General features: G+C 46.4%; 1 protein-coding gene across 1 annotated transcript; it reads left to right on the forward strand.

The window, feature by feature from the left end:
• Positions 1 to 10,440: 10,440 nt before the first annotated feature.
• Positions 10,441 to 11,181, forward strand: LOC120270217. Its single transcript, XM_039277246.1, has one exon. It carries the CDS (start codon positions 10,441 to 10,443, stop codon positions 11,179 to 11,181), a length of 741 nt encoding a protein of 246 aa, XP_039133180.1.
• Positions 11,182 to 11,840: the final 659 nt, after the last annotated feature.

Genomic DNA, 11,840 nt, shown 5'->3' on the forward strand with positions numbered 1-11,840 from the left:
CTCCTCGTGCATCCGAGAGAGCGCGTCTGCTGCGAGGTTGGCACGACCCAGTTTGTATTCTATCCAAAAATGGTACCCCAGTAGATTTTGAATGTATCTCTGTTGCTCGGGTGTTTGTATCACCTGTTGTAGCAGTTTTTTGACGCTTCGATGGTCAATTCGGATAATAAAAAAGTGGCTGAATAGGTACGGGCGCCACTTCTGTACAGCCTCTGAAATAGCATATAATTCCTTGAGATATGTCGAAGATGTGTGCATGATGGGGTTCAGCTTTCGACTGAAATAAGAAATTTGGTGGCTCGTTTGCATGAGCACTGCTCTTATACCAGTGTTTGAAGCATCCGTCTCGATGATGAAGGTTTCCTGGAAATCCGGTAACTTGAGAACAGGTGCCGCCACCATCGCCTTCTTAAGGGATTCGAAAGCTACTGTAGCTTCGAGCGACCAGGTGATCCATCTTTACACAGGAGATTGTTGAGTGGTGCTGCAATAGTGGCATAGTCATGAATGAATCTCCGGTAGTACCCTGTAAGACCCAGGAATCCTCGCAGCTGCTTCTGAGATGTTGGGGTTGGCCAATGTAGCATAGTAGCTATCTTCTCCAGATCCGCTCGCACGCCTGAAGATGAAATGAGATGTCCCAAATATTAGATTGTCTCTTTGCAGAAGGAGCACTTCGATAACTTGATAAAGAAATTATGTGCATGAAGGCGAGCCAATACTTGATCTAGATGCGAGCTATGGTCCTTCATGGTCGCGCTGTAAACTAGTATATCATCGAAGAAAATGATGACGAAATGGCGGAGATAGGCAGAGAGAACTTGGTTCATAGCAGCCTGAAATGTAGACGGGGCATTAGATAAACCAAAAGGCATAACCAAAAATTCAAAATGACCTTCGTGAGTCCGAAACGCAGTCTTGTATGTATCTTTGGAGTTCATCCTAATTTGGTGGTAACTGGAGCGCAAATCCAGCTTGCTGAATACCCTTGTGCCGCCGAGCTCATCAAGTAACTCATCGATGGTAGGGATCGGGAATTTGTCTTTGATAGTCACGGCGTTGAGAGCACGATAGTCCACACAGAAACGGTAAGATCCATCCTTCTTCTTCACCAATAGAATAGGAGATGAGAATGGGCTTCGACTGGGTCTGATGATGCCTTGTTCCAACATCTCATGCACCATTCGCTCCATCTCATTCTTCTGAAAATGCGGGTAACGATAGGGTCGCACATTCATCGGTTTCGCATCTAGGGCAAGATTGATTTGATGATCAACGGCTCGATGTGGAGGAAGCTGGGTGGGAAGACCAAACAATGAGTTGTAGTTCTGAAGTACCTGAAGCACAGACAGAGACAAATCAGCTGGGAACGCCAAGTTGGATGAATCTTCTTTGATGGCTGGTGTTTGTGGTGCTTGTATGGGGATTTGGTGGAGTTCGAACAGACTAGAGTACTCAGTGTTCTAAATCAGGCCTTGTAGTTGGTGAAGGAAAATGAGTCGTGGTGGCTGTGGTACGTCTCCGCGAAGGATCACGGTGCTTCCCTGCCTCTGGAACTCCATAGATGGTTCAAAGTAATCATGAGTGACCTTTCCTAGCAGTTGTAACCATTGGATTCCCAAAACCAAGTCTGGTCCTTCAATAAGGAGGACATAGAGATCCACCAAAAACTGGTGGCCCTGCAATTTAATCATGACCTGAGGGCAATAATAGGAGCATACTAGGTAGTCGTCATTACCTACGTATACTCAGAACGGTGGGGTTGGTTGGATGGGAAGACTCAACACCTCAGTGATGGTGGGTTTGATGAAGTTGTGGGTACTCCCACTATCGATGAGGACCTGGTAATAGTGCCCCGCGATCTCACCCCGTAAACGGAGGGACCATGGACTCCCAGCTCCGGCCAAGGTGTTTAGGCTGGAAATGTTGCCTGTGACTAGCTCGTCCTCGGGTATAGGTTGATCCTCTGCATCTTTTGTTTCCTCTGGATCATCGTCCTCTGTTCCTAGAAGTAAGAAGAACTTGCTCCTGCAGCAATGGCCGGGTCTAAACTTTTGGTCATAGTTGAAACAAAGCCCTTTGGCTCGGCGGTCCGAGATTTCAGTTGGGGAAAGGCGTCTGATGGGTAACTGGGGTGGAAAGGTTTGAGGGGTTAGTTTTTGAGGGGGAGTTGGTGTTTGAGTAACTGGTGGTAATGCTAGTAGGGGAGCTGGTGGTTTTCTAGCGGGTGCTTGTATGGGTGGTGGGTGTTTCAGAGCTGGTATAGGTAGTGGTATGGCCGGAGTTTGTCGTGGTGTCCACTTGGTCCAAGAACGTATGTCATTCTTAGTCTCCTCTGCGCGTGCTTCATATGCGCGAGCGAGCTCAAAGGTTTCCATGAGAGTGGCCGGTCGAGATAGCTTCAACTCCTTGCGTATCTCGGGTCGCAACCTAGTGATGAAAAATGAGATCAGCAATGGTTCTGGAATCCCACAGACCTTGTTCATCAGTGCTTCAAATTCTGATTGGAACTCCGCCACTGTGCCACCCTGTGTGAGTTTGGAGAGATCACCTTGGTAGTCTTCGAACTTTGATGGGCCAAAACGCTTCTGAATGTGTAATAAGAAAGTTGGCCACGTTGTGATGAGGTTGTTAGCCTTCATCCATTGGAACCAATCGGATGCTTGTCCCTCCATGAGAAATGATGCTATGCACAAATGGAGATTCGTCAGGGTGTTATGGAAGTTGAAATACTCCTCGACTCGAAAACACCATGTAGTCGGGTCGTGGCCGTCAAACCGTGGGATGTCCACCTTTAGAGCACGAAGAAGTGGAACAAGGTCTGGCTCTCCTGTGGATGGTTCACCGGACTTCACCGGAGTAGTCGGACTGAGCAATGGATCCAACGGTTCTGCGGTGCCCAGAAACTGATCGCGAAGGTCATCTAGAAGCCCTTCTACTTGTTGCACATATTGCTTGAAGGATTGGAAATCCACTGCTTGGCTCTGTAGCTACGCTTGGATTGTCTTCAAAACCGCAAGTAAGTCCTGATCCGCCATGGTTTGTGAGTAGTTCAACTCTCAATGAAAGCACCAGAAATGATACGACCCCAGGCCGCACCACACAAGAGCACCGTTCGAGCCGGTGTGAGCTCCTAGAACAATGAAGAAAAAAGAAAATAGAAGAAGTTTAGCACTTCAGAAGTCCCATAATTCATTCCATACCTCTTCTGATAACCCCAACCTGATTATATCCCCAACAACTACAAAGACAACAGACAAACACTCTGTCCAAGAACTAAAATACTGCGCCACTACCAAACCCAAGGGTGACAAGCTTTCTATCATATCTCCAGCTATCTCCAGCTTACCATGCTTCCACTACCCTCTGTCTGTCTCGTGATCATCCCTCGAAATCCTCGAGCCATGCTGGACGTGTCTTGGTCCGAGTATTTTTATCAGGTGGGGCTTCTTCATAGATCACATGAGTTGGTTCCACCATGCTGGGTCCGACTGAACGGGTCGCATCAGAAAATCTCTTAGAAATGTTCTAAAACCTGTTTGGATGCAAGATTATGTTTGTACAGTTCATTCCAGAGATCCACTTACATCCTCATTTCTTCCTAAAACACCTTTTCCCTTATTTTCACCATTTGATATGTCTCTTTATCCAATTGATTATGTGGTTTCATTAGCAAATGTGTGGGTTGTTCATGAACCCAATTCTTATTCCCAAGCTAAACTTGGGATTTAACATCCTTGCCTTATGGACAGACTGCTATAAATCCTAAATGGGTTTAGGAAATTAAATATAAATCAGATGATAGTGTTGAGAGGTTAAAGGCGAGATTGGTTGTTAAAGGCTATAGTCAAAAGGAGGGTAAGGATTACACACACTTTTTCTCCCGGTAGCCAAACTAGACACTGTTAGAGTCTTAATTGCTTTGGCTACTGCTAAACAATGGCTTCTTCACCAACTTATATAAACAATGCTTTTTTACATGGCCATATTACATAAGACATCTACATGAATCCTCCTGGAGGTTATTCCAAAGCCCTACCTGGACAAGTATGTAAATTAAGGAAATCCTTATATGGTTTAAAACAGGCTTCTAGGCAATGAAACCAAGAGTTCTCCAAATTTCTCATCAATCTTGGCTTTCTTCAATAAAGCATGATTACTCACTATTTGTTAAATTTGTTGGTGAGAACTTTACTGCAGCTTTGGTTTATGTTGATGACATACTTCACATGAAGTATGGCTGCAACGACTTGTGAACTTTTTTGGTTAAGCTGTCCTTCAAAATTTACGCATTCCAGTTTCTTATCCTATTACTTTGTTTTGTGACAACAAAGCAACCCAACAGATTGCAGCTAATCCATGTTATTATGAAAGAACCAAACATCTAGATATTGACTATCATTTTGCTTGGGAGAAAATCCAAGACGGGTTTCTTCAAATGGCTTATATTCCTAGTCAGTTGCAATTGGCAGATATCATGACAAAGCCTCTTGGAGCAGCACAACATTTTCTCTTATGTTCCATGTTGGGTCTTCTTGCTGCTCGAACTTAAGGAGGGATGTGAAGTATGGTAAACAGTTCTGATTAACAATATAGTTTGTTTGTAAATTTTGTTAGATAATCACGTGGTCAAAATTAATTTGTTAAGATTTTGATTTATAGGTTATAGTTTGTTAAGTTCTGATGGATACATACACATTGTTTCTAAAGCAAAAAATGAGTTCTTTTGTAAGGAGGTTTATGAACAGAGAAAGTTCTCTTTTAGAACTCCAGGGAGAATGAGTCTCCTCCGAGACCTGTGGGGCGTTGCCGGCGGTGGTGAGTCTGAAGAAGGTGGTCATCAAGGAGGAAGCGAAGGAGGGTTGGCTGCTGAGACGGAAATCAGAGACAAGGCTCGTGAAATGTCGTACGCTCAAGTGGTTCATTCGTCTTCGTCGGAAGGAGGTGGCGCTTCAAAGTCATTGGCAGGTAAGTTCTCTGCTATTGACCAACAACGGGTGGAGAGGAAACTCACAGGGTCTAAACGTCCGAGATCTCCAAGAGACAAGGGTTGCGGCCGTTGCTTCCGTTCTTCTCATAGGACGGCCGAGTGCAGGCATCAGGTGGTATGCCTGCGTTGTTCTGGTGTCGGTCATTTGGCTGCCAAGTGCTCGGTGGTGCTGCAGAGGAGTCCGCATCGTAAACGCCATGTTCGTTCCAAAGCTATGGGACAGCAGGGGGGAACACAAGTGCATCCGGTCCCTAGTGGGGCTTCGGGGGTGTTGCCGGTTTCTCAGGTGATGGGGGCACCGGAGAGACAGCGTCGGGCGACCATCTCGCTCCCGCTGTCCCCGGAGGTTACTGCTACCCGTGAGGAGTTGGGGAAAGTGGCGATCCTATCTTTGGTTTCCGGATTCGTCAATGAAGCGAGTATTCTGGAGATCGCCCCGTCACTCATCAATGTTTCCCTCGCCGGGCCTATTACTCCCTTGACTGAATGCTCATTTCTGGTTCCTTTGGCGAGTCGGTCGGAGGTGAAGGAAGTTTGTAAGCTTAGCACTTTTAAAGCATCCACTAAGGACGGCCCATGTTTGCTGAAGCTCGCCCCTTGGTCTGCGGAGTTGGGCGCGGAGGGGAGAGCATCGGGGGATGGCATCTGGGTTTTAATTTGGAATCTCCCTCTTCACGCATGGTCCTGGAATATTATCGTTGATGTTCTTCGACCGGTGGGCGAGCTTGTGGCTCTTTCTCAGGCTACGGTTCCACACAAGCGTTTTATATCTGCGTTGGTCCGTCGGCGTGTTGGCGTTTCTCTTCCGTTGGAGCTCGACCTCAGCCTGGGGATGAGGAAATACGCTGTCATCTTCACGGGTGAACGAGAGGCTTTTCCTTTGTTCCGGCGGGACCTTGGAAGGTACGTATTACCTGAGTTGAGTGTTGAGGTGGCTGCTGCTCCCCCGCTGATTCGGCGTTCCACCCATGAAGTTCCTCCGGAGGACAAAGGCAAGAAAGCACAAGCGGTCCACTCTGCCGGTCAGGCGGACGATGGGACGGTGGAGCCTTGCTCCCGTCCCGGTGGCATGGATACTCAGCTGTTACATATGGCGGTGAATCCTGATCAGCATGCTGATGTGGTTCCATCTCACTGTGCTAACTCTGTGGAGACGTCGCCGGTGGCCGTGGTTGAGCTTGGCTCCCACGGCGGAGTTAATGAGATGGTTACACGACCTCGGACGGCTGCGCGTCGGACCGATGGTCGCGTTGAAATTCTCCGTCGATCCGATGGTCCATCTTTGGCTCGGTCCTCCGGTTTTGAGAAGGGATCGAGACGTGATGTGGCTGGGTCGTGGAGCTCGAGACCACGACGTGTCGAACGCTGGGCTGCTCGACAGCCGAAGAACCAACGTGTTTTAAATTCGGATGGCAGTTTGCAGGTGATGGCGACGTTCGGAGCTTCCGATGTCTGCGCTGCTGATGTGGTTAGGAATGGCGGCGTGGATGTTTCTCAGGGAAAGCCACGTGGGGTAAAGAATTGTACGAAGCTGGAGCATGTGATGGAAGATCCTATCCTCACTAATGTTGGGCTGGACCCGTTGCTGGACCAGGTTTTCGGGCATGGTAATAATGATATGTTCCATGGGGACCCTGTTCTGATATGTGATGTGGGTTCTTCTGTGGCCCAAGAAGTGGGCTCTTTTGTGGCCCAAGAGACTAATGCTATTTGCCCTATGGAGGGTGTTTCTGTGCCTCAACTAGACTCTAGTACTGGGCCGGCCCATATCATAGAATCCGGGCCCGAGGTGAGTGATGCTATAGGGCCTCGCTCTGTCCCTAGTCCTACGCCTTCTAAGGTGCATGGGCCTGGCCTTCCTGCTGGGCCAGATTATTCTAGTGTGGATTTTAGAGACAGCTCTTCTATTCCCACTTTCACCCCCCCACCGGGTTTTATTTGGCAATTCCTAGCGAGGGTTTGGGCTCTTGTTCCGGGATCAGATATCACGTCGTTACCACTTGCTAGTGCTCCGAAGGAGGGGGATGACTTCGGTCTCCATTCCGAGGTGGGGGGTTCGTCTAGTAGCAATGTCGAATCTGATGACTCGGTGTTTGTCTTTGAGAAGAAGCTTCGGCAGCTTCTACCTGGTCTTGCTGGAGACACTGACAGTTCCCTTGATGATCAAGATAAAGGAACTAGGAGAAGTGGGAGACCTAAAAAGCCGTCCAAGAGGTTCAATGAGGATGCAGGGTTTGTCGCTGAGCCGCCGAAGCCAGCAAAAAAGAAAGGGGACCACGGCACTTCGGTGGAAGGTACTTCTAAACCTCTCCTCATTTCCGAATGGACTGATACTCAATTGTTGAACTATTGTAATGCTTGTGGCATCTCTTTTACGGAACATGTTTCTGATTGTCTTAGTCACTTACGGGGGATGAAGCAGATGCGTTCTGCTTCCATCCTGAAACAGGCGGTGACCTCATCTGAGGTCCGGGAGAATTAGTTGTGTTTTATGAATATTATATCTTGGAATGTTAGGGGTCTAGGTAGACCGGCTAAGCGGTTCCTAGTAAAAGACTTTTTGAACCTGCATTTCGCTGATGTTTGTTGTTTACAAGAATCTAAGCTAGATAATATTCCTTCCGCCATGTGGCGTGAAATTGGGGGTTCCCGGCTTGACCAATCTGTTTTCTTGCCTGCAAGAGGCTCAGCGGGAGGTATTGTTATTGGTTGGAGCAGATGGGGCTGGCATCGGCAATCTTGAAAGTTTGGGGGTTTTTAGTCTGACTGTGGAATTTGTTTACAAAGCCGACTAATTTCAAATGGCGATGTACCTCGGTTTATGGACCAAATGCGAGGTCTCTTAAATGTGCTTTACGGGAGGAACTTCGTGGTTCTGTCTGGGTCTCCGGACATTCCATGGGTGGTTTCTGGGGGACTTCAACGCGATTTTTGATTTCGAGGATAAAAGGTCTGGATTTCTTAATTTGGATGACATCCGTAGTGCAAACACCTTTTTGGATGATTGTGGTCTTGTGGAGCCCCCTTCAAAGGGTAGAAGATTTACCCGGACTAACGGCCAACTCGATCCGATTTGGGTTAAACTGGATCGCTTTGTTGTCAATCAAGCTTGGGCGACACATTTTCCCAAACTAATTCAGAACTCACTCCCGCGATTAGGATCGAATCATGTGCCTATCAGACTCGAATTGGGGGCCCACCTGTCGAAACCGAGATCTTTTCGTTTCGAACTGGCTTGGACAACTGCGGAGGGGTTCCAGGATTTGGTGTGTCAGTGGTGGGCGGAGCCTTTATTGGTTGGATGTGGAGCGTTTATTTTAGCTAAAAAACTGGCTTTTCTGCGTGATCACCTTCGTGATTGGGCAAAAACTAGCTTTGGTTCGATTAAACTTAAGAAGTTGGAGTTGTTGCATGATCTCGAGGATTTAGACATTTCTAAGGAATCTAGGTGCCTGACTCTTGATGAAGTACACAGGGAACATGATCTCCTAGAGAAGCTGAATGTCATTTTGAAGCAAGAAGAAATCTACTGGAAACAGAGATCCAGGCTTCTTTGGCTGAAAGAGGGTGACGAAAATACAAAATTCTTTCACGCATTTGCTAACGGGAGGAAAAATCGAAACTATATTCCTAATATTCGCCACAATGGAGCCCTTATTACTGACTTGCGGGGTATTGGGCATGTCTTCCGGGAAAGTTTTCATCAGCAGTTTGGGCAACGTCGGGCTTCGCGCATGCAAGTGGATCTTCAAATGCTTTTAGCCCACAAGGAGCAGGTTGATTTGTCTCATCTTGATAGACCATTCTCACTTGAGGAGATCAAAAAGGCGGTTTTTGATTTGGGTGGGAACAAAGCCCCCGGGCCAGACGGGTTCCCGATCCAGTTCTTTAAGCACTTCTGGGATCTGTTACAGGTGGACTTACAGTTACTTTGTGAAGACTTTTATGCTTTGGGCGTGCCAACTTAGAACGCGATTAGGTGGGCCGAGCATTGCCTTGATTCCAAAGGTGGGACGCCAGAGTCGGCCTCGGACTTCCGCCCCATTAGTCTCATTAACTCTTCTCTGAAAATCATCTCTAAAATTCTGGCAAACCGGTTGAGCCAGGTTTTTGAATCTCTGGTGGATCTTTGATCAATCGACCTTTTTAAAGGGTAGATGCATTCGGATAACATCGCTCTTTCGTGGAAGAACTACTTTTCGAGTATTCACAAAGCGTAGACTTCGGGTCTTATTACGAAGGTTGATTTTGCAAAAGCATTTGATTTGGTGGACTGGGATTTCCTCCTGGATCTTTTGCGGGCGAGAGGCTTTGGGCCAAAGTGGGTGACTTGGATTCAGACTATTTTAGTATCTTCCAAGGCTAATATCCTGGTTAATGGATCTCCGAATGGTTATATTCGTTACCAAAGGGGGTTACGTCAAGGGGACCCGCTATCTCCACTTCTCTTTGTCCTAGTAACGGATGTTCTCGGTCAGATGTTCAAGCATGCACTCAGATCTAAGGTTCTTGTAGGGGTGCCCCTTGGTGTTTTTGGTAGTAGATGTAATCTTCACTACGCGGATGACCTTCTGGTTCTAACCACTGGAGGTTTAGATGACCTCAGGATCATTAAGCTTATTCTTTATATTTTTGAAGGTCTATCCGGTTTGAAGACTAATTTTGCTAAAACGTGTCTCTATTCTTCTGAGATTGGGGTGCTCCCACATGTTGATGCAGTGCAACACTTAAGCTGTCAAGTGGGTCACCTCCCGATCTTATATCTTGGTGTCCCCATTCTTTGGCGAAGGCCTCGCCGTCAAGATTGGGAGGGGCTGATTCAAAAAGTGAGAAGGCGTCTCTCAACTTGGAAATCGCAACACTTATCGTTAGGGGGCCGCCTAACTATGGTGAATTCTGTTCTGTCCGCCTTGCCGACGTTTTGGATGTCTATTTTTAGGTTGCCTTGCTGGGTTATTAAGACTTTGGATAGCATCAGGCGTGACTTCTTATGGACTGGACCAGATATTGGACATCCAAAATGCCGATTGGTTGGTTAGAAAGCTTTATGTCGCCCCAGGGATCAAGGTGGTTGGGGTATCCTGGATTTGAACACCTTTAATTTGGCATTACTGGCTAAATGGCTTTGGAAATTTCTATTGGACCCCGATTGGGGTGGGGCGAAGGTTGTACAATTCAACTATGGGTTAGCACGATGGAATCTCTTGCATAGGCCATCTGGGAGGATTTCGTTCTTTTGGAAGGGTGTCTCTAACTGTATCCCGGCCTTCAGGGGTTGTATTTCCCATGAGGTTAGCTCCGGAGATACGACCCTTTTTTGGAAGGACCGTTGGCTCAATGGTTTAGCTCCTATGAATTTGTGGCCGGGGGAGTTTCGTGATAATCCACTCCACAATGAGTGCGGTGCAAGAGCTGGCTTTTTTGCTTGAAAATGCCCCTTTTTAATGTGAATGAGGCTTCACGGTATCTTAGAGACCGTCTGCGCTCGGGGTGCGAGAGGGAGGACAAGAAAGCGTTGGTCGTTGACGGGGAATGGGGACGTTCTCGTTAAATCTTTCTACAACTTTCTCATCGATGGGGGGACGAGATGTCCGGTGGCAAAGTTCTTTTGGCATTGCGCTTGTCCAAGAAAGATCAATCTCTTTAACTGGCTTGCGTGGAAGAACAAAATTCTTTCCTTGGACAATCTTGTCTTAAGAAAATGTAATAAACTTCCTACTGCCACTTGTGTCATGTGTCATTCCGACATTGAAACGGTTGACCACCTTTTCCTTACCTGTTCTTTCACTAGGCGGATATGGGATTACTTTACTCATCTGTTTCGCCTTCCAGAACCTCCAGGGCTGATGTCCAGCCTTTGGGGTCCTTGGAGGTTGGCTGTGCAGCCTGCTGCTAGAGACTTCTGTGATTTACTTGTTAAAGCCCTTGTGTGGAATGTTTGGCTTGTTAGGAATGATATTATATTTAATGCCACTGTTGTGCCTGTCTTTGCTATTATTCTCAAGATTGATCGCATGCTTTTGTCTTGGTTCTCAAATTGCTCAGTTAACTTCATTGGGAAGATTGAGGAGCCCATGAAGAGTATCAGTCACAGTTTGGAGTTCATCGGTTCTCGATCAGTAGGGGCCACTTCTGAGGTCGGGTCGGATGCTACTCCTGCCGCGGAGGTGCAGCTCTTGTCTTCTGAGTAGTTTTTGCTGAGGGCTAGGGGAGGCCTGTTCCCCATGTATCTTTGTTTTTGCTTTTTGTTTTGTGTTGTGCAGCTGTACCACATCTAGTGTTACGCTGCTTTTGCTAATTCCTGTTGGGGGAATGTGGCTTGTTGTCTTTCTTTTGCTTTAATTTAAGTGGTTTATCCACATTTTCAAAAAGAGTTCTCTTTTCTTCCACTTTCCTTCCATTGGTTTTCACACTTTTAAAATAAAATTTATAAAAAAAAGGGTCAAAGTAGCAAAAATCGGACACCGAGACTAACGTACATTAATGATTGGACTAATTTTTTTAATAAAAATGAGCCATGTCGTCCAAAATCAAACAGTGGGACTAACCTCAGTTAATGATTGGACTAAGAATTCCAAAACTGAAAATAAATGGATTGAAAAGGCCGATTTATATTGGAGGACTGAAAGGATTGGATTTGCATAATATAAGGATTTTTTTGATATTTTAACTTTTTTTTAAATTCAACTTTTAGCTTGAGTGTCATTGTGTGTGAAGTTAGATTAATAACCCACGGGGAAGTGTGGCTTTATTAATGAAGTATAAGGGTACTTCTGTAAATTACATTAAGAATGGTTTAATTTAGTGAAAAGTCTTAAGTTGCCCTTGTCTGTTATTTCTATTACAAAGC

Source organism: Dioscorea cayenensis, chromosome 10, assembly GCF_009730915.1.
Source record: "Dioscorea cayenensis subsp. rotundata cultivar TDr96_F1 chromosome 10, TDr96_F1_v2_PseudoChromosome.rev07_lg8_w22 25.fasta, whole genome shotgun sequence".
NCBI classification, from domain to species: Eukaryota; Viridiplantae; Streptophyta; class Magnoliopsida; order Dioscoreales; family Dioscoreaceae; genus Dioscorea; species Dioscorea cayenensis.